The 24158-nt window shown below is 37.3% G+C and overlaps 1 protein-coding gene across 1 annotated transcript in view; it reads left to right on the forward strand.

The window, feature by feature from the left end:
* Positions 1–17753, forward strand: part of SEMA5A (semaphorin 5A) — a 148528-nt gene extending 130775 nt beyond the window's left edge. The window contains exons 14-23 of the mRNA XM_053466346.1: positions 3390–3571; positions 5016–5159; positions 9331–9478; positions 10907–11132; positions 11941–12159; positions 13418–13588; positions 14400–14555; positions 15249–15296; positions 16108–16319; positions 16761–17753. Of these exons, the coding sequence (XP_053322321.1) occupies positions 3390–3571; positions 5016–5159; positions 9331–9478; positions 10907–11132; positions 11941–12159; positions 13418–13588; positions 14400–14555; positions 15249–15296; positions 16108–16319; positions 16761–16880 (1626 nt within the window). The 3' untranslated portion in view covers positions 16881–17753. The remainder of the gene's footprint in view (positions 1–3389; positions 3572–5015; positions 5160–9330; positions 9479–10906; positions 11133–11940; positions 12160–13417; positions 13589–14399; positions 14556–15248; positions 15297–16107; positions 16320–16760) is intronic.
* Positions 17754–24158: the final 6405 nt, after the last annotated feature.

Here is a 24158-nt window from a genome sequence, read left to right on the forward strand (position 1 = left end):
GGCTACGGACCATTTACTGTCAAACATGGCAAATTGGCAGACTGCAATTCACCTCTACTGGGGAGTTTAGACACCGGATGACTATCCATGGAACTGAGCAACTAAATAATATGTATATTAAAGAGAATTTTGCTTTACTTTGCCTCTTCTTGGGCATGGGTTCCTTCACAGTAATTGCATGTGGAAACCTTAGGGACCTAGTTTTATGGGTTTTTTTTCTGTATTTGGGGAGATTTTGCAATGCTTTTGTAATTGTCAGAACAGTTTTGGAACCATTGCCTTACCTTTCTTTTGTTAAAATCTGAAAAAAACTATTATTAGGAATAAAAAGAGGTAATGCAAATTTATTTTCGTTTGTACTTCTTTTTCATAGATAAGGTACAATGACATGCTTGAGGCAACATTTTCATTTACTTTAAATTCACAAAGTCACCTTGTCAAAATTTAGCAGTAAGGAATAAGGATTCCTGTTATAAAATGTGTGGAATAATAATGGAGCTCATTGATATTAGTCAAAGTTTCAGCAATATCCTTAATATTCACAAAATACATTTCCATTGTGCCTATGCTAAATGCATATTAACAACATCAGTATACTGCAGAAAAGATTATATGTACATACAAAAATATTACATACACACACACATATATGTATGTATGCTTGCATGTGGTTTTTATATAGTAGTTATTTAAATATGCAAGTTTTTTTTTACGCAAAAAGGTTGAATGACCTTAAAAGGGGGGCACAGTCTTTTGAGTGTTGTATACTATTATTTCTTATAAGTTATATCTACTCTGATACTTTTAATATAATGATATAATTTTTTTATTATCACCATAGAAACCTTTGTAATTGTTCCAAAAATTTTATATTTTTCCCAAATTGTTAAAGTTGTATTTTTCTTGGAAGGTCACTTGTGGAGAAAAGAGACCCATCAGGGCCTTTCTAGACACAAATGGCCATCAGCAATGCAATGCTGTGATCAGTGCAGGGGAGATTGGAGGGAAGAGAACGAGAAACAAAGTGTCCACCTTTCCCAACAAACTGAATTAAATGTGATATAAATAAATTATAATATCACTGACATCCGTAATATATAATAAAGATCTTCATACAGATCTCTATCCATATTGTACTGAGAACACTAAAAAAAGAAAAAGAATGAGAAAATTAAGAATTGCAATTTAAAAAAAAATGTACACCAACATTCCACTGCTCTAGCACTACAAGTAAACACTTATAAAACTTTCACTGCCCCCAAAATCCTTAAGCCAGTAGTATTATAAATATTACACTATAGGGCAGTGGCGTCAATACAGGTTATTCCCCCTAGGTTATTCCTTGCCCCCCCGCCGCATTTGGAACCACCCAACGGATTGCCCAGGACAGTCCCGCAATGGGACTTTAAGTCCCAGGCAGCCTCAAACACTTTTTTTTTACTCCTCCACGAGGCCTCTACCTCCGTCGCGGTGCCGGTGTTTCATGCTGAGCGCCGGTATATGACGTCATATCCGGCACCCAGCAGAGAAGCAGCGCGCGCCACGGCAGAGCAGGAAGATGGAAGCCTCGTTCTCCGGCCGCAGGACTTTAAGGCGAGTGAAATACAAAGGGGGAGAGGGTAGATAGTGAGTAGGGAAAGAGGAGTGAGAGTGGTTAGAAAGTGATAAGGGAGGGAGAAGGGGTAGAAAGTGATAAGGGAGGGAGTGGGGGTAGAAAGTGATAAGGAAGGGAGTGGGGGTAGAAAGTGATAAGGGAGGGAGTGGGGGTACGTAGTGAGAAAGAGGGTAGTAAGAATATTGAATTGAAGTAAAGTGTTAATGAGATGCATTGTCGGAATGAGGGAGAGCATGAGTTAATATGTGGATGAATTGTCTGAATGAGGGAGAGCATGAGTTTTATGTGTGTTATCTGGGTGCTGGTCAGGTTCTATGTGGGCAGTGTGGATGCCAGGGCTGACTTTGGGGTGTACAACCTGTGATCTATGCCTGTAATTTAGGGGGTTTTAAATATACCTTTAATGTTGTGTTTTTATGTGAATTCCAATTGATCTATACCTGCAAAGCTGGGTTTTTGTGTTATTGTGTAGATCCATATTAGCTATGCTATGTTTCCATACATTATTTATGTATACCTGCAAATACAGGATTTGTATGTCTTGTTCAGTTGATTAATACCTGCAATGCTGTTTCCATGTATTTATTTGATCTATACCTGCAATGCTACGTTTCATATATTATTATTGTATACCTGCAAATACAGGATTTGTATGTCTGATTCTGTTTATTTGATATATACCTTCAGTGCTGAGATCACAAGTGAATTTCAATTGATCTATACATGCAAAGCTGGGTAGGATCTAATATTTATATATATCGGCAGCAGGGTCTAATATCAGGCCCTGAAATCATTTAGTGGAAAAGTTAAGGTATTGTGTTGTTTACGCTATAATATTTATTTCAAGGATTAGTCTTACTAAATTGTGGCTTCAGGCTTCCCATGTTGAATGATCAAGTATTGTATTGTCCAATAACAAAACTATCATTCCATAGCACATTATATATGTTTTTTCAGTGGTATGATTTAATGGTGGAAATTATTAATGCCCTCCCAGTTTGACTGTGGTATGTTGTGTGCCCCCCCCTATATATTGTTTCTAGAGTCGCCACTGCTATAGGGTAATACGTAAGAGATGGATGTGCCATAGAACATACCAAACTATGTATGTGGGGTACCCCTGTAATTAGGGCATGTTGCTGAACATAAATTAGGTTATTGTTCAGCAGTGGCACCTACTTTGTAGAAGAAATCCTAACCAAAATTGCAAAAACATGTTTTTACATATTAGCACTCATAATTATGTTTCTATGGCTTCAAAAGAAGACCCTAATACAGGGCCATCTTTAATATTGATTGGACCCTGGGCAAGCATTTGCTTGCCCCCATTCCCTGTGCTCCCTAGCAGGATGAATGGTCACACCAGTCTTGCTTGCTGGTAGTGGATGACTGGTCAGCCAGATGTGTGCTACTTGCCCAACTACACTTCGAGAGGCAAGCATGTATTTAATATAAAAATTATGTGGCTGGGATGTTTGGCCTTTTTAGCTATTCATAGCAACTTTCTATAGTAATATGTTTTTTGAATGATGTGAATAAACATACTGTAATGTTCCTCAATTCTTCTCTAAGTTCCTCTTTCAATTACCAGTCATAGTGTAGCTTATACTAACCTGACCTTTTTCTTCTAATCTTTTCCCTCCACCATGTCTGTCATTGGTAATTTATTTTATTAGTAGTATTGTTATTATTATTCATAATAACAATATTATGAAAGTTGTGAAATATACAAAATGATTAATGCATAATCCCAACATACCCTCCTCTGTTTTAGTCAAAAAATCTCACTGTTGATGGAAGTTATAGTGCTTGGACAGAATGGAGTGGCTGCAGTTACAATGATGGGAATTCAGTAGGTAACTGTCTGTGTCGAAGTCGCACATGCAATCATCCCAGCCCTCAATGTGGAGGTCTGCCATGCGAGGGACCTGCTATAGAAATTTCCAACTGTTCAAGGTAACTTAATATGTATGGAACGCAACTAGTGTGGATATTAAGTGTACTTTTTGTAATGATTTTTTGCAGTGATGTAATATGTTTACTGTGGTGTTAACAGGCTGCCCCTTGGCAAGAGGTTAAAATTTGCTCCCTTTTTGCATCCTTGTGAGCAGCTTCCTCATGTAAAAACACTTGTGGTATAGTGTAGGTAGGTTGACATGTCTGCTCCTCCGAAGTTGGGGAGTGGGTGGGAGGTAGGCAGAACCTGGAGTGGAACTATGTGTGACTAATCACCCATCCCAGAGATTGAAGAGACTAACCTGGAGTCCCAGAGAAGCAGCAATTTATTCAGAAATGCCTTATTAAATCCCCAAGTTCTCAGTTATGCTTATGGATTTTTCAGAGAAGAAAAGGGACATTTCAAACCCATTAATGGCCATAATTATTACTATTTATAGTCAATGCAAGTGGTGGTTTCCTGTTTCTGATGTGTAAAGATACAGTTATTATTTACTCTAATTTTCTTCAAAAAATGTTTCGTTGTGCCAATCCTTGCATTGTATTTGTTGCCACATAATATATGAATAGGTTTTGCATTTAATTATGTTGAAAATGCTACATAATTATTTGGCACTCTATGAAAAAAAGGTTCCACTTGAGTGTGGGTACACCGGCTTATATACAGTATATGTTAGTTACAGATGAGAAAGTCATCATGATATTCACAGAGCTGTAAAGTTTATGCACTATATAAACTCACTGGCCACTTTATTAGGTACACCTGTTCAATTGCTTGTTAATAAAAATAGCTCAATGCATTTGGCATGTAGAAGTGGTCAAGGTAATTCAAACCAGGCATCAGAATGGGAAAGAAAGGGGATTTACGTGACTTTAAACGTGGCATGGTTGTTGGTTCCGAACAGGCTGGTCTGAGTATTTCAGAAACTGCTGATCTATTGGGATTTTCACACACAACCATCTCTAGGGTTTACAGAGAAGAGAAAATATCCAAGTCTATGCTTCACTGCCATTGATTGTGAAGTGAAACTTGGACTGCAGAGAGTGCGATGCACTGCATTCTGGTGATGCCTCTTTATGCCAACACCCAAACTCCCACTCTTATTATGCCTCTCCTGTCACACCTCAACTCCATAACACTGACTCTGAAAATGAAAATATTTATTTGCCTGATTTATCAGATTGTTTGATGCTAACAATTTTTCTTCTTACTTTAAACTAAGAATCACAAGGTGCTCAGCAAGCCATGCCTTGAGAAAAACCCTATTGGGTTGAAACGTCGCCAGTCATGGGGAAATAAAACTACACTAATTTACTCACATTGCTGAGCACCTTGTGATTCTTTGCTACATTTGAGGGTGTTGGGTGGTAAGTCTGCTCGTGCAATTAAGGCGCTGGCTGACCGTCTCCAAAGTGTGTATTGATTGTATCTTCTTACTTTAAGGAATGGAGGATGGACCCCATGGTCATCATGGTCTATCTGCAGCACCAGTTGTGGAATAGGATTTCAAGTTCGGCAGCGTTCCTGCAGTAACCCCACTCCTAAACATGGAGGTCGTGTATGTGTTGGACAAAACCGTGAAGAACGGTAAGATTTGCTTTTCTCATATAGTACAATGTAGCGTGTAAAACAAATATTTTGTAATTGCTGTGGTGAAAATAACAGATATGAACAGATATGAAAGGTGTTTTTAAAGGTTTGGTCCTCTTGCAGGTCAGGGTGTTTTTTTTCTTCCTCCTTTCTCTCTCAAACACCACTACATGGTTGAAACAATAGTAGGGAAGAGCAAGAAGACATAATGTATAGTGAAGTACAGGTCTTCACGGCAGATGAGAAAGCTTGTGAGGTGAAACATGCCAGACTATATTTTACAAGAAGAATTGCATTTAAATTATGCATTTTTTATTTAATAAATTTTTTTGTTACATACCATATTATTCCATGTGTACATGTACTATTGCTCATCTCTACTATTGTATCAATTATCTAATGGTGTGTGAGTGAGAAATTAAATGGGAGAAAATCCAGCAGGAAATCAGTCCACAACAGAGAACACCGTAAATGCTTAGAAAAGGTAAACTGGAAATATAAAAGTGGATTCACTCCAGGGTGCAATACTGGAGCTATTAAACAAAGTTATTAAACTTTGTTAAACAAAGTTTTTAATCCTGCCAAATCACATCTTAATATCTCAGTTTGTGGAGTCACAAACTAGAACAGCTGTATTTGCTCGATTATAAGATGACCCCCCCCCATTTCAATATTAATTTAGGAAAAAAGGTAAATGCCTGAATATAAAACTACCCTAAAGGAAAAAACGTTTTACTAGTAAATATTAAGTCACATGTAAAGAATTTTGTCATATTTAATAAAAACTATGATTGAGAAAAATGCATTTCCTGTTTTTATTTCCTTTTATTTTTACAAACTGGTAAAGTTTATTAAGAGAGCCCACTGCCCACAACCAGGGGAGGGCTGGCAGCCTAAGGCCTGGGGGGCAAGTCAAGTGAAGTGGCCCGTTGTGCCACAAATCAGCCCACCATACATGCCCATCTTTTCCTGAACGCATATTCATTATAAAAATACAAATATGATTCAAATGTGGTTCAACATAAGTAAATTTAATAGCAACAAAGGATGGTAAAAAAAAAAGCAAAACCTAATGACCCCTTGATGCTCAGTCAGTTAAATGCCCCCATGATACTGGCTGAGGATTATGGAAAGTATAGTACACAGCAGGAGGAAAATTGTAAAGGCTAATATGAGTATCCTGCCAGGATCATACCTTAAAGTGGGCTGATTGGGGACAGAGCTGACACTGAAGAGCTGAATGGGGACAGCAATGACATGGAGGGGCTGAATGGGGACAGAGGTGACACTGGGAGGGGCTGATTGGGGACAGAGATGATACTGGGAGGGGCTGATTGGGAACAGAGGTGACACTGGGGAGCTGAATGGGGACAGCAATGACATGGGGGTCGAAAGGGGACAGAGGTGACACTAGGAGGGGCTGATTGGGGACAGAGGCGACACTGGGGAGCTGAATGCGGACAGCAATGACATGGGGGGCTGATGGGGACAGAAGTGACACTGGGGACACACTTACATACACACACACCTATTTTTTTGTTTTTAACGAATACAAAAAAATATTATATAGCTTGTACAAAAATAAATTGCTTTACTAACCTTCTACTTCCACTTTTGAGGGGTTTCGTCTAGACCTCCATCCCCTGGTAGCAACAGACCGTTGTCTATGTATACAGGATGTCAGTGACACGACATCCGGTGCTCCAGCAGTCTGAGTGCGAGGGGGCGGAGCTTTCACCCCTCACGCTGCTCCCATCACTATGCGGCCATCAGACTGCTGGAAAACTTATCTAAACGGCCGCTGGGTGCTGATGCCGCCGGCCGGAGCTACTTTAAGAGCACGTACATTTTTGTTCCATTCTACTTTTGTAAAGTTTATTCCTAGTTCCACCTCCCGTTTGAGCATATAATTTTCTTGAAGCATTTTGCTTTTTTTGGAAAAATAACAAACCGAAATAGCCTTTCTTATATAAGGCACTTGCTTGCAGAGATTCATACGGAGTAAAGTATTTTTATTACCTATTTGTAACAGATCCGAATAAATTGATAAACAATGTCTTATTTTGTTAGGGATATTAATGAGACAAAATAGGTAAAACCAATATTTTCTCACACACGCAAAATAACGACGCTACCAAATATTGTAGTACCACATCCACAATATGAATTTAAGGAGATACCCTATATTTTATCTCCGATCCTAAATTCTTTCAGATCGCCGAAAATTATAATTCAAATTAGATAGATATTGCCACGATAGTCAATCAAAAATATTATTTATTGTAAATACAATTTATAAAATATATATGAGTCACACAGTGCATAATATAAAACAGTTAATTCTTAAAACATGTCAAATTACAGTATATCCAAATACAGTATATTATCGATAGTTATCAATATGAGTTACTACTTTATGAGTCTAACACACACAATTAATTTCCATCCCACTCAGCAACCAAAAATAGATAATAATCAGGGCAGTAATAAAAATATCCCTATCTCTCTAATATTAGTTCAACTAATATAACAAATTAAAAATAATTTAATTGTGTCTAAGTGTATTAGTGAAGTTCCTAATAGATGCGAATAATGTCAAACTTCATCTATAGGTAAAAATACCTTTTCATTATTGTTATTATCACGGGTTATAAGCTGCAGTCTCACAAGCCGTCATATACAATAATGCAATATACTATTTCCCATTAACAGGGAATTCTATACGAAGAAGACAAAATTCATCTCTATTCAGAATAATAAAACAATTATAATTACCACCACTTGTTGCTGTTGTCCCACCGGTCCTTGTAGAAATTAATCCAGGTTCATTGGCAAGAAATTAAGTGGGCAAGAATATTACTTTCTACAAGTTATATAGGTTAGAACTCTAAGAGTGAAATATGGTACCAGAATCTTAAGATTCCAATTCTCTGGGGTAAATTTGGTGAATAAGTCCGTCAGGGTCTGTCTATTTCCGGGTGCGATCTTAAGGTCCGTTTTTTTTTATTTATTTATTTATTTATTTTTATTTAATTATTTAAGACATAAGCTTTTAAAGACAGGGCTTATTATCATAGCCTCCACCTCTTGATTGGAATTCTCCAATCATAACGGTGGGTTTTACCCATTATAATTAGGATTATACTGTATACATAAATAATGTAATAGTTACTATTATGACTAACTTTTTTTGGGGGGAAAACACTCGCTAAAAGTAACCGTGATATTTGGAAACATACATTACAGTGATGTTTACTGGCTTTGCTACATCCATAAATCTTTTTCAACCTTTTCCCCATGTGCCATTCTTACAATCTTTCTGCAGCTTCAATGTCTCCGCTCATAATTTGAAACAATACTCATGCTAAAGTTCAACTTTCTCACATTTTGAATTTATTTTCCATGTTATTTCCCATGGGACCTCATCAGAGTTACGTTCATGATGCAGGGCAAGGCCTTACAAAGGGCAGATGTTTCACAGACTGAATTTGCAGGGGTTTTTTTTCGTTGCACAATAGAACAGCAGGCAGAACATATTAATCAAATTGATGTGTGAAAAGGTTTATTTAAAAAGTGCATACATATTTTACCCAAGCAATTATTTGTATATTAATGATGATTCCTTTATTTTAAATTTAATCTTTAACTATTTTCAATATAGCATTTTTTTTTAGTTATTGCATGCATGTCTAATGCTATCTATTTTACATTTTTCCAACAAGCAATTTTAAGTTTCTTTTTTTTTTTACTTTTATTTGAGACTTGTGATGGTGTATTCTGGATGTTTCTTACTAGACTTAGGGCAGCCGGTCTAAGGGGTGGTTATCCCTGTGCTGCATTACTGGGAATCAGCTGGTTGGGTGGGTGATCTCCCTTCAAACAGACCCTTTTACACTAACGACATCTGCAGAGAACTCAATGAGCTTATTTTCACTTATGCCACTTATCCTTGTGAGGCAGAGCACAAGATATTAAAACCATACATGTCCTGGCAATCAGTACAGTGGACATGAGGGGCAAAGAACAGACCATCACTGGGGTATGTCCTGGACTGGGGCCTGGCTCCTGCCTTGAATCAGATCTAGGGTACCTTTAAGTACAGTATATTTTTTCATTTTTAATTGAAATAACCAATTACAATTAAATGTACTCTTATGTATTTTTACAGATATTGCAATGAACATTTACCTTGTCCTCCACGTGTATTTTGGTCAAGCTGGGGACCATGGGAGCGGTGCACTGCACAGTGTGGAGGAGGGATTCAGGCCCGCCGAAGAACTTGTGAAAATGGATATGAATGTCCTGGCTGTGCTGTTGTAAGCATTTTATTATGTATTTTTAATTTGATATACATTTTATCAGGAAAGGGCTGGCACCTTATGGCTTGAGGACAGGTAAAACCGAGTGGCTCCCCAGCCCCTTGCCCCCCCACTAGTAACTAACATATGGCAGTGATCTAATGTTACTAATGTACCTTTCTTACTCATTCAGTCCCATACCACATGGCTGTGTGTATGCTTGTCCAGTGCCCTAGTGCTGTAGCTCTATCACCTTTCTTACTCTGAAGCATTCATTCATAAGAATTGCGTCAAAGAAAGGTGTATGCTTCTGGATATGTCTGTCTGTCAGTTGGTGAAGTGCTGTTGCTGCTGGTAGTCCTGCAGTTCAAAATAAATCCTGGATCTATCCTAAATCCTAAGAATCTGTTGTAAGTGAAAGGTGAGTCCATAAGGTGGCAGAGACTTCCTTCAGTTAAATTATTGCTCTGAATTTTGTTTAGGAAAGGAAAAATTCCTATAAATTTCATCCAAACTGAAAGACCAGGAAAATACATTGGCTGTCAAAAAAAGAATGTTGCAAAAATGAAATAAAAATAATTGTCCGAAACAATTTTGCTCTGTACACAAGTAGAGTACAGAACATTGATCTAATGATTCAATGTCTAGTTTTTAATTTTTAAACTACACTACTGTTGATTGTACATAACCCATGTACTAAATACTATCATTAAATGCATTATACTTTTCATAACATCCATATATTACATTAAACTAAATAATCCATGGCTGCACAGTAGTTATACAATAATCAAATGTCAGTATTTGATTTGGGAGTTCGAGCATATGTCAGAAAGAGTAGACCAGGGAAGGGCTGACACCTTCTGTCCCAGGGGGATACAGGTACACATATGCACACACACTTACAAATACATTCACTAACACACATACACATCCATGTTAACACAGAAAAACTTACAGATACACATTCATGCTCACACACAAACAACTTTTTGTAAAGTCAATGTTTTTAGTACTTCAGTTCTAGGTGTGCAGGAAATAAGTTAGGATGTATACTGTTCTTTAAAAACTTTTAGGTAGAAGAAATCAACTCTTGTTCCTTGCTAAGCTAAAATAAGAAGGGTATTCCTTATGTAAACAACCCACATTTCACCAATGTATCAGTGTTTACTAACACTTTCAAAATAATTTTACTATACTGATTATTGCAAATACTTTTTTTCTTTCTAGAATATACTGTAAATGTAATATTATCTTTGAAGCTTATTCAAGTAGTACAATATACTAAATAAAATTGGCATTTCACGCAAAGAACACAGTACGAGTACTTTGTGTTTCCAATACATACTAATCTATTAACTCATATTGTCTGTAATAGTTGTGTTTCATATGTGTATATTTATCTGAAATTAAATAGCAAAACATTTTATATATATATACATTTAGGAACATCAAGTCTGTAATACAAATCTGTGTCCTGAAGTAAAAAAGACGACTCCTTGGACACCATGGACACCAGTTAACATATCTGATAATGGTGGCCACTATGAACAGCGCTTCAGGTATACATGTAAGACTCGTCTTCCTGACCCAAATATGCTTGATGTTGGAAGACAAAGAATAGAAATGAGATATTGCTCCAGTGATGGGACCAGTGGTTGCTCTACTGATGGTAAGAAGGATACATTATGTATAGTTCTGTTTTTTTTATGTAAATTTTGCAAAAGTAATATTTTTATGTAGGTATATGGGTATGGGTAAGCCACACAAGGGAAATATCTTGTGCTTCCTATTGTATTACAGTTGTATTAGTATTGTGACATTCATCTAGGATTGGTGGTGGAAGGGAGGTATGTTTCTCCTAGGTTCCTTTCCCATGTGAAGTAACACCTGGACCTATCTTGCAGTATATACCTCCGTTTGTATTTTAAAAAAAATATTTTTATTGAGTTTTCCGTGTTTCGTTTACAACAAAAGCAACAAGTACGCCCCCCAGAGAATACCAAAGGACTACATTGCTACAAATCAGGTAGAGACCAGTAAAGACAATGGGTGAAGTCACAAAATTATCCCCCCCAATTCATCCCCCCCCCCCGTTCCACCCACTTGGTCAGCCCAGCAGGACAAATAATCGGAGTGAGAAACAACAAAAAAACCCTGACAGCAAACCGGCAAATGTCAGGTATTACGAACAAGGATCATTACCCCGTAGCAGCTGTGCACCAAACCAGCATGTGTCACAGAAAGTTGCTTTGATTTGGCATTTAACAGAGATTTCCAGAGTACCAATAAAACTGTCCCATTTTTTGAAAAATCTATGCGTCTCTTTCTTTGTCCGTTTGTATTTTTACTGTTTGTGTCATTTTCATCAAGAATTGCTGAAGGTGGCAAAATTATTGCTTTCCTGTAGCTTAATACAAGAATAAATTCAATGTCCTTTGTTTACCATTCTGTTAAGTATACTATGCTAATTTTTAAAGGACTCTCTGGAGACTTTCTTCGTTCTGGACGTTATACAAGTCACACAATCAATGGTGCATGGTCTGCTTGGACTTCATGGTCTCAATGTAGTCGCGATTGCAACAGAGGCATTAGGAGCAGAAAACGAGCCTGCAATAACCCAGAGCCAAAGAATGGAGGACTTCCATGCTTAGGTACCCCAGTTGAATATCAAGAATGCAATATGTTACCCTGCCCAGGTAAGCTGCCTTGTAATAGAGCTTTAAAGTATAGTATATTATTTTAAGTCTTTATGTGTAGAAAGTTATTGGTGCAGAAGCCTTCTTTGACACTTACAAGTAATGAGTAAGGCCGTTATATAAATTAACATTTATGCAAGAGGTATAAATAATACACAAATCTGCTATGTTTATGTTTGGTAGCATTAATATAGGAAAACAGAATGATTTCTTTTTATTGACTTAAGAACATGTTTTTTTTTTTATTATCTACACATCTATGGATGGAGTTGAGGGTGACCAACTTTAACATATTTTAACCTGCTATAAGTCATTAATTGCCCAAGGTGTGCTCTTTTATACAGAGTGATTTGTGTTTTAACCCCTTGCACCCCCACTCATTTCAGTGCTGGAGATTTTTTTTATATAGTATGTCATTTTCATTACAGGTATGACTGAATCTCAACCCAAACTCGTTCTTTAAATAGTGTTTTTATGGCTGTAAAACCTCTACTAAAGGTTTTGGCTACACAATACTGACATAGTCTTGGTACTCAAGGCCAGATTAAGTAACTTTGGGCCCTGGGGCAATTAGACAAAAAGGGCCTCTTTTGCTCCCGTCCCCTGAGATATTTACCATATCCAGTGCTGGACATCACTCATAGCCCACGTACTGTGCTGCACAACTGGAAATGATGTCACTTTCCAGCACAAAGGGTCAGTGAGGGAGCCTCATTGGCGCAATTGCTCTGTATGCTCCACAGTGTTGTACATTCTGTCCATGTTTGTATTGTGTATGGGCATTCAGGCACAAGTAATGAAACAATATGGAAAGCCTTTCAGAAGCAGAATGATCCAGGATTTATATATCAAGAAATAATCATAAAATGTTACATGGGCTTTTTAAATCAACTCATCCTGTTTGTTGGTTTTTCTCTTTACTTTATCTCTCCCCTTAAGGACAATGGGCGGTCCCTAAACCCAATGACAACAATGCATTTTGAGCCCGTACATGTACGGGCTTTGTCATTAAGGGGTTAATGTTTAAACCTCACATATTATTTTACCCTTTTCCTTTTATATCAACTGTCATCATGTTTTATGGCATAGCCCCGTTTTGTTTTTGCATCTCATAGTTCCTAGTGGACTCTTATCTCCTCTCTTCTGACAAAGGTTACAGTTTTGCTTGTGTTGATTCTGTGAGCATATATAATGGAAACAATAAATTAAATTAGTAGCTCCATACACATGAAAATGTTATATTAATTTTCTTCTGTAGTTGATGGTGGATGGTCTTGTTGGTCATCTTGGTCTAAGTGCTCAGCAACTTGTGGAGGTGGACATTATATGAGAACTCGTTCATGTACAAATCCAGCTCCAAGTTTTGGTGGCGATATATGCCTTGGACTTCATACTGAAGAGGCACTTTGCAATACACTCGCTTGTCCAGGTAAAAAGCTAACATTAACTAAATTAAATAACTTGTTAATAAAACTTGCTGGCTTCCATTTCAATAGTATTCCATTCTGAATTTGTATTTTTGAGACATTTATTAAATATGTTTGAAAAGTTAAGGGCTTAATTCTAGTAAGTTCCGTCAGTAGGGGTCTTCAAGTTTATAAATTACAGTTTATTTTATATGAGTGCATTTTTAACAGATGCCTATTAATATTAACCAGATGCACTTCTGGTTTGTGTTTTCAATTAGATATATGTGTGCAATTCCACACCATAAAAGCAAAATTCAAGGAAACCAATAATGAATTTATTTTTGTGTTTTAGCTTTTAGTGAAGAATATCAAAAGTCTGTATGAAGGTGGTCAGATTAATGCAAGACCATACATTAAATTGTAAAGAGAATTTCAAGAAAAATGTTATTTGGTAGTCTGCTCGAGTAACAAACCTGCTTAGTACACACTGCTAGGCACCCTACAGGTAATAAAAATATGACAGCTACAGAAAATGCAGGATTTCACTTTAAATTAGGCATTTATAAATAGCTTTGCTTGACCTGAAAAACCTTACTTTTAGGTAATGGTTTGTTCTCTGAATTCTCTAGAATTCATTGCAGTAAGTAAACAAGATTCTTTTTATGAGAGTCATTAAAAAGGATCAACAAGTTTATAAAATTTTAGCTGTTTACAAATTTTGAATAATAACATTTTTATAAGTGAATGACACTGGATATGGTTTGATGACTTTTTCGTTAGATTTTTTTCTGGCATTTAAATGTTGTATACTCTATGCTTTGATAATTTCAGAAAGTTGGTCTAACTGGTCCGATTGGTCTGAATGTGATTCTTCTGGCCAGCAAGTTCGCCTACGTCAATGTAATATCCCTTTTCCTCTTGGCAACCAGTGTTCTGGAAATAACACAGAAATAAGAATTTGCATTTCTGAATCAAACTTTATCCCAGGTAAGATAAAGCATAGCAAACTTTTTTCCATGTGTTAGATGTCAAATCCAGTTTATGTTTAGCAAGGTACCTCGCGTGCAGTAATATTGTTTGTTGGAGGAGTATAAAGTGTTAGGGCGCCTTAAAAAAGTCCACTTTATATTTATTTTTTTATGATTACTCTTTTTAGTTTTCTATAGTTATTTGTGATTTCTTTGAGGTCTTTACAGACCACAGTGATCTCTGTCACAACCAGACAGCATCCTTATGATGTCATGGTGACAACACTGGTGTATATATATTTTTATTTTCATTGCAATTTTGTATTGTATTTTTTATTATATTAATATATACATATATTTAATTGGCTTTTTCTCAATATTCACATTTTGTTCACCACTATAGGTGATCACAGAATGATCAGTAGACAATGCTGTGTAGGGGCGGGGTGATTGGATGTTCCAACAAGATCTTGATAGATCCTCTGGTATCTGTTTTTATCTTGGTGTCAACATTCACAATGTATTGAAGTGTATCTGTGGCTCATGCAGATCGATGCAGGCTCATGCTTACAGAAGAGGGAGCCTTAAGGCAACCAGATCTGTGTATTTACAGGAAATACTATTAGGTACCACTTCACTACATGTTAAGGGGTTCCTTATTGATGGAAGAAGACTTGGAATATTACTAACATCTTTTGTCTATGTTTTACAGAAATATCAGTTGCAAGATCCCATAGTATAGAAGGAAGACAATGTGGCGGTATGTTTATGATATATATTTTATTGGGACAATATATTTCTTTAACATAAACATATCTACTGAGCAGGACATTTTCAGGAACATTTTAGCTTCCTGATTCTACTATGAAGTTAGACGGCCCAACCCCAATGAGCTCAATCAGAAGGACTGAGCTGATCCTATATTATTCAGTTAGATAAGTTAGATGAAATCTCTCAATATTTACCATGCATTATGCAGAGCCCAATAAGTCCTTCTTACTGGTAAAGGTCACCAGGGTTGGTCCTTCATAAATCATAATGATACAAAAATACAAATGACACTTACCAAAAAAACTTGTATTCAGAAAAGTGGTAGCTTGAGTTGCATTCGACAACTTTATTAAGCACCCTGAAGTCCTAGAATGTTTCTCCTGCTAGAAGTGCTATCCACAGTATATCTGTCAATAAAAAAGACACCCCCTGCATTATATTGAGCTAAACAAGTACTTCTTGTTGGAGATTTTACTGAGTTTGGTGTTTCATAATGCATTGTGTTGAACACAAATTGACCTCCAACCTCACCTGCAAACCTCCACTTAATAAATAAATCCCAAATATTCTCAAATGTATTGAGGCTCTCACTTACATCTTGCAAGTGTATGTGACTAGATTATAGCCCATGAATAGGTTTATCCACTAAAATCATATATAGTATTATTTATTTTATATTTTAATATAAATGAGCTTTTACGTTATTACCAATAACAATATTAATCACTTAGTGTTTGTTTTAAATTTGTATATGATGTATTTTTATATATTTTATCACATGATTTTTTTTTTTTTTGCAGAATTTAACTTGTTCCATATGATTGCAGTGGGCCTAAGCAGTTTCATATTTGGTTGCTTGCTCACGTTGCTTATTTATACTTACTGCCAACGGTACCAGCAACAAGCTCATGATGCAACAGTCATCCACCCTGTGTCTTCAGCCCCACTCAATACCAGCATAACTAACCATATTAATAAACTGGACAAGTATGATTCAGTTGAAGTAATAAAGGTAAACATTGTTGTCACTTTTGTCATTGAGCGGATGGTTAATAAGTGGAGCAGTCTCCCAGCAGAAGTGGTAGAGGCCAGTACAGTTAGGGAATTTTAATATCCATGAGTCTTTACAGCTGGAAGAATTGGCAGACTATATGGGCTGAATGGTTCTTATGAATTCTATGTTTCTAAGACAAAGCACATTTGCCTGGATTTTGTTTTATTGTTTCTGATCGTTTTTACATATATCCCTCATGTTACGATGCAACATACCAACTTCAAAAACATTTATAAATAATAAAAAAAAGTAATATTTTGAGTTGTTACTTTTTCAGTTTGATTCTCAGTTGGTCACTGTCTATTGATCTATTAACACTATCATGTTTTGTTGAATTTGTATTGATTGTTGGTGTTCCACAACTTGTTTTTTTAAATGTGTTTTCCCTTCATTTTTCAGGCATTAAACAAAAACAATCTCATATTGGAAGAGAGGAATAAATATTTCAATCCACATCTCACAGCAAAAACCTACTCCAATGCTTACTTTACAGATTTCACTCATTACGATGAGTACTGATACTGTTGGGGAAATCTGCCAACATTTCACTTTTATCCAGTGCCTGCACTTAGCGACTGGCTAAGCGTTTAGGTTCCAGTCATGAAACTCTTTATACTTTTCAAGTTTATTCCAGCAATGGATGACGGTTTTGGAACAATGATGCAGTACTTTGTTTACCCAGGCTTGATGGTGTTGAAGTTCCATGTGGACCTGACAATATACCTTAATATAGCAACATTTTTTTTTTGAAATCAGAATGTCCATCTTGTTCATATCACTCAACCACCATGTTAATCTGTTGTAATTAATTGAACAATTAATATCCCACATTGTATAAGTTGATGCACATTAGTAATTATATTGTGATGTATAAATAGTTAAATAAATCTTCTACACACGTTAATAAATTAAACCCCAGACTTTCATATGGATACTGTAGCACTAAAATAGCAATGCATAAAATTTGTTTCACAGCTCATTAGAATGGCAGCTATGGAATAGGTAAGTGTTAAAAGGAAGCAAAATAGAATCAGCTATTTTTACTTTGACAGACTATAGAGAGCATAGAGGTTACAGTTTTAAAAATATGAATGCCCTTTAACTTGCATTACTGTAGAGTTTTTGTGTATATGAAGCATAAATTATCATATGTAGCATTTTGCAAAGGTGTAGTATAAAGATGCTTCTGTAACTAGGTGGTGCATTTGACTACATATTTTCACATTGCAGTGCCTTCTTTTACTTGTGTGTGCAAAAATGACCTCAAAAAATAAATGGCAATGTTTTTTTTTTCTGTTTTAAGACTTTTGCATTGTTTTGTCAAACTAAGTAAATCATCTACCCAGTGTATTTTAATTACATTTACGTGAGGTGTGTTATTTTTTAATATATATATATATATATATATATATATATTAAACTTTTAGATATAATTAGTATCATATTATATTTTCTTTCACCTCATGAAACATACAACTACCTGTGTAACAAAAACAACAGTTTGTATGGGAAACATTTTTTAAATGAAATTTTATCTGTTGTATTAATTAAAAAGTGCTTTACATTTTGAACTCTATGTCTAGATATTTGTTAGTGTTCCATATCAAAATAATGCTTATCATGGTCTCAGTCTCTGCCATGTCACTGTGTTTTTTTTGTGATATCATTGTTGAAAAGGTAAACAATAGCAAATAAAAGTTCCTTAAACATAAAATCACGTTTTTAAAGATATAAGTTTTAAATATTTTAACAAAGTTTAAGTGGCAAAATATAACATTTTAGAGTTACCATATTCTGATTGCTTTAATAAAATTAATCTCATTGAATAATCAACATATGCATGTTTTGTTAAGCAACTTACCACCCCTTTCGTTTGGGTGAAGCGAGCAGTCACTTTGGATTTCATTGACATTTCAACACTTTGTGCATGGAGTAGGTGGTGGTTCACCCGAATAGCCCCCCTAGGAGCTGCAATGAAGGTCTGTTCTGGAACAGCACAGACCTCCATTGACTTGTCATCTCCCTGGGCTGGTCAGTGGAGATTAGAGAATCTCCCCAACCATCACATGCTTCCCACTGCCTGCAAAGGTAAGACAGTGGGGCAGCTACCTGGAACAGCAAGAGAGTGCCTGAAGACCTGGCTTGTTCCACAAAAACAGGGACTATTGGAAGCAGTATTCCTTTAATTTATAGTACTTGGTGTGCACAGAAATCTTATGTCGTGCAATTGTTTTTCGGTTACAAAAGTATGTGCACGCTGAATGCTTGTGCAAATGTAAACCTGCATTTTTAAAAGTACCATATTCTGATTACTTTAATAAAATTAATGTAATTGAAAAGAAAAAAAGAAACATATGCATGTTTTATTAAGCAACTTAATATTCCTTTTGATTGGATGATGAGAACAGTCATCATGGATTTTATTGACATTATTGTATTCAGCTGGACAGCCTACCTAAGTATTGTTGCTGACCATGTCCATTCCTTTATGACCACAGAGTACCCATCATCGGATGGCTACTTCCAGCAGAATAATGCACCATGTTGACAAAGCTCACATGTCAAACTGGTTTCTTGAACATGATAATGAGTTCACTGTAATCCAATGGCCTCCACAGTCACCAGATTTCAATCCAATAGAGCACCTTTGGGATGTGGTGGAGATTCACATCATGGATACGCAGCTGACAAATCTGTAGCAACTGCTTGATGCCATCATGTCCATATGCACCAAAAACTTGGAGGAATATTTCCAGCGCCTTGTAGAAAGTATGCCACGAACAATGAAGGGGTTCCAACCCGGTACTAGCAAGGTGTACCTAATAAAGTGGCCAGTGAGTGTATATCTCTGTGTAAGATAGTGTGTGTATGCATGTATGTGTGTGTGTGTGTGTATGCATGTATTGTAAGTGTGTGTGCATGTACTGTATATGTAAGGTGTAAGACTGAGCACATGTGTATGTACAGTCTTGTGGGAACAAAAAGTACACCCTCTATGGTTTTACATATCAGGGCATAATAACAATCATCTGTTCCTTATCAGGTCTAAAAATCAGGTAAATACAACCTCATATGAACAACAACACATGACATATCACACCATGCCATGATTTATTCAGCAAAATTAAAGCCAAATAGAGAAACCATGTGTAGAAAACGAAATACACCCTTACTGCTTCCATAGGAATCAAGATGCAAAGTAACAGAAAGGTGCTGCTAATCATATGACCTTGATTAATTGATCATCAGCCAAAGCCAAAGTTTTAGCAGTTTGCAGATCTGGAGCATTCAGGTGTGTGTTAACACAATGCCCAGGAGGAAAGATATCTGCAATGATCTTAGAGAAGCAATTGTTGCAGCCAATGAATCTGGCATTATATATACCATATTTGCTCGATTATAAGACAAGGTTTTTTTCAGCGCAAATGCTCTGAAAAATACCCCTTGTCTTATAATCGAGGTTGTCTTCTACTCAGAGGCATATAAGGCATATCATGGGGCAGAGGGGGCATATAGGGGGTTAAAAGGCATATCATGGGGTACAGTGGCATATAGGAGGGTATAAGGCATTTCTGAAGGCAGAATGGCATATAGATGGTTAAAAGGCACATCATGGAGCAGAGTGGCCTATTGGGGGTATAAGGCAATTTTGGGGGCAGAGTGGCAAGCCTGGGGGCAGATATGCATAACTGGGGGGCCAGGTTGGCAAATAAAAGAAATGAAAAACAAAAAATATTTTTCTCAATCATAGCTTTTATTAAGTATGAAAAAATAGTTTACATGAATTAATATTTACTAGTAAAACTTTTTTTCCTTATAGGTTAGTCTTATATTCAGGCTTTTTCTTTTTTTCCTAAATTAATATTTAGATTTTGGGGGGCTCATCTTATAATCAAGCAAATACGGTAAGACCATTTCTAAAGTCCATCATTCTACAGTGAGAAAGATTATTCAAAAGTGGAAAACATTTGAGACAGCATGTTAAGGTTGATGACAGTACAATTAGAAAAAACTAAACAAGGAGAAAGCCTCTTCTCTAAAAAGAACATAGCAGCATCGATTAGGTTTGCAAAGTTGCATTTGAACAAACCGCAAGACCTCTGGAACAATTTTCTTTTAGACAGACAGGACCAAAGTGGAGATGTTTGGCCATAATGCACAGCACCATGTTTGTCAAAAACCAAACACAGCATATCAGCACAAACACCTCATACCTAGCTCAGTGGTGGAGGGGTGATTATTTGGGCTTGTTTTGCAGCCACAGGACCTGGGAACCTTGAAGTCACTGAGTCAACTAAAGTATTCTGTCCAACAGCTAAAGCTTGGTCAAAATTGGGTCATGCAACAGGACAATGATCCAAAGCACACCAGAAATAGAATCAGTGTCTTGCAATGGCCCAGTTAAAGTTTAGACTTCAACACAACATTGAAATGCTGTGGCGGGACCTTAGGAGAGCTGTGCATAAACAAATGGCCGCAAACCTCAATGAACTGTAGACATGTTGTAAAGAAGAATGGGCCACAATTCTTCCAAAACTATGTTTGAGACTGATAAAGTAATACAGAAAACGATTACTGCTAAAGGGGGATCTACAAGCTTTTGAATCATAAGGCATACATAGTTTTTCCCACATGGCTTCTCCATTTTTGCTTTATCTTTGTTGACTAATTAATTGTTGTTTTTATTATTATTATCTTTTATTTATATAGCGCCAACAGTTTACGCAGCGTTTAACTTAATTTTTACCTAATTTGTAGACCTGCTACAAGTAAAACCATAGAATTCAAAGAGGTTGTACTTTTTTTTCACAAGACTTAATGCATGTATGTTGTAAATGTATTTTCATTGCCTACCATCATCACCCCATATTGCATCACAATCACCCCCCTCTATTTTCATGCCTTCATCCCTAACATAACTTCTCATCATCTCCATACCCAGAGTAGGAGAGGAATTAGTTAATTTGGATGATCTGTAGAGGTTGTTGGCTGTTCAAGGGGCATCATTAGGAGATGGCTGAGAGTGTTGAGAAAGGTGGGTTTTCAGAGTTTTTAAAAGTTGCATACAAGGGAGAAAGTCTGATGGAACAGATAAAAGAGGGAGTTATGAAAGAATGGGCAGGGCTATAGGTATGGCTAAGCTACTGAGCGTCACAAGTGGCCACTTGGGAGCTGCAATGCAACAGCCCAGACCTTCATTGATTTTACAGTTACCCGGGCTGGTCAAACAGAGACTTGAGGATCTTGCTAACCAGCTCCATTGCTCACAAAAATAGGACAGCTACCCGGGGCAGTGAGACGGTGCCTGAATATTGGGATTGTACCGTAAAAATCTAGACCGTTGGCAAGAATGTTATTATGATAAACTGTTCATGTGGTATAAATGTTGACACAGAGTGTTGTGCTCTCTGCCAAAGCAAATAGTCACTTCTCCATTCTAATACTATTGGATCTCTCTGCTGCTTTTGATACTGTTGATCACCACCACCTTCTTCTTGACTCACTTGCTTCTACAGGCATTTGAGATACAGCTCTTGTCACGACTAGAGGACCAGCAATGCAGGAACTTGGTATCATCCGCCGGTTACAGGAGCAGAGCAGGATACAGGTAGCAATAGGCAAAAGAGTAGTTGTTACACAGAGCCGATGTCAGGAGTAGAAGAGGACAGGATAATCAAAACAAGCCGGGTCAAATGCAGGAGATAGACAGGAACGTCAAAAGACAAGCCAAGGTCAAAAGCCAAAATCACGATGTAAGAAATTTAATAAGCACAGCCAACATGCATATAACTTGCCTGTACACCCTGTTCTGAGTACGAAGGTAACTTTTCTACTGCAGATCTTTGTTTCGCTCAAGCTGTATGTTGGCTGCAGGTTAGTTTCCTCTTTCTCGGAGTGCCTCTGTAGATAGGATACTCCCACTTTTACACGCACAACACATTTCGCCAATGAATGGCTTCTTCACCGCCGTGACGCTATGTAGTTACCACAATTAAAGCAACCTATGTAGAACTAAAACAATTCTCTTAGTTTGTAATTCTAATCATACAATGTAAAACAATACAAGCCTCTGTGCCATGGGCTCTTGGGGGGGACTGAGTGCCAGCCTCCTCCCTACAGACTATGGGCCCTGGTATAAGAGACCTCTATGACCAGTATTTGCACCAGGATCTGATATCCAGCAGGTTTCCTGGAGCTCCCCCCACAGACTACTATATATACATACACACACATACATACATACATACATATGTATATATATACACATATACATACATACATACATACATACATACACACACACACACTTCGTGAGGGTATTTTAAGCTGGTGGGCTGCTAAACAGTCTCAAATGAAACATACGGTCTTGAAACACGGTCTTTCAAAATAAAATAAACCTTTGCTTTTCGAGCACTAAATAAACACTTAATTTGCTCTCTGGAAGGAGCCAAATACATTTCATAAGCGCTGTATACTCATTACATAAATGATATCCGATAGCCAGGAATGTATATTACTGTGTCTGACTTTTAATAAAGAAACACTGCCATACAGTAGAATTAAACAAGTGAATTGGTAGAAAAAAAAAAGTTTATGTTTTTTTTTTGCTGAACAGGGAATTCTTCCTATGTACACCATTGTACTTGATTATGCAGCATGTTTTACAGGCTTCTGCATCTCCCTCTCAAACAGGCACTTGTACGGTTGACTAATCATGCATTGTGAACAACAACATGTAAACATTTTATATCTGTGCACATTTCAATGATTCGTTGAATGATTCATTTAATAACTCACTGTACTGTCATGCATTTGGCCTGAATACGCTGCTTGTACAGAACACTAGGTATGTCTGCCTCTTACAGATGAATGTGAGAAGAGCCGAGGCAGAGTGACGGCGGATATACCTCGTAATTAGTGTGACTGAGTCGGAAGGTCCTGATGGATGATGTATGAATGTATATCTGTGAATGAGGGAATGAAAAGTGACCTCGATTCTCTGTCAGCCGGTGGGGGTCTGCACGATGTGCACAGACAGCCTCCGTTACTCCCCTTCACTTCCGCTGGGGCTTCGACATCATGTGATGCTGGCACTGCATCGAAGGAGCGGAAGTGGAGGGGAGAGGAGGAAGTTGTCTGTCCGCATCGCACGGACACCCACCGGCTGACAGTGAGTGGAATCCAGGTCCCCTGCAGCGTTGCGGGGGATCTGGATTCTAGTGCTATAATCCGATCTCTGTTGGAGGGGAACCAGTCAGATATACATACTACAGGCCAGCATTTTACCTGGGCTGGTGGCATCAATACACAAGGGGGCAGTTGGGGCCATTACATAAATCAATACTAAAGGGAGGGGCAGGCTGGGGGTTCAACAACAAAGCAGTGTGAAAAATACTTTTTTTAATTAATCTTTGTATCTTAGCCCATCCGGATGTGGGTGCCAGAGCCTGTCCTGGTGTCTGCCTGTGTGGCAGAACGTGTCCTGGTGTGTGTGTCCGTTTGGCACAGCCTGTCCTGGTTTGTGTGTTGGTGTGGCAGAGCCTGTCTCGGTGTGTGCTTGGGTGCTGGTGTGACAGAGCCTGTATTGGTGTGTATGTTTGGTCATCTGCTTCCTGGTACTTTACTTACTGTAGAATTAAACTGAACTATTACATTTTTACTTATCCAGAAATAAAACACCCTCCTGAATTTGTAGTCACTTTCTAGGCCAGAAATCAGTGAGAGGAAAAGTTTTCTGTTATTAACTCTATTTCAATCTGCATAAATCGCACAAAATTGTGGCTTCCGGTGTCTTGT

Source organism: Spea bombifrons, chromosome 5 (assembly GCF_027358695.1).
Source record: "Spea bombifrons isolate aSpeBom1 chromosome 5, aSpeBom1.2.pri, whole genome shotgun sequence".
Lineage (NCBI taxonomy): Eukaryota > Metazoa > Chordata > Amphibia > Anura > Pelobatidae > Spea > Spea bombifrons.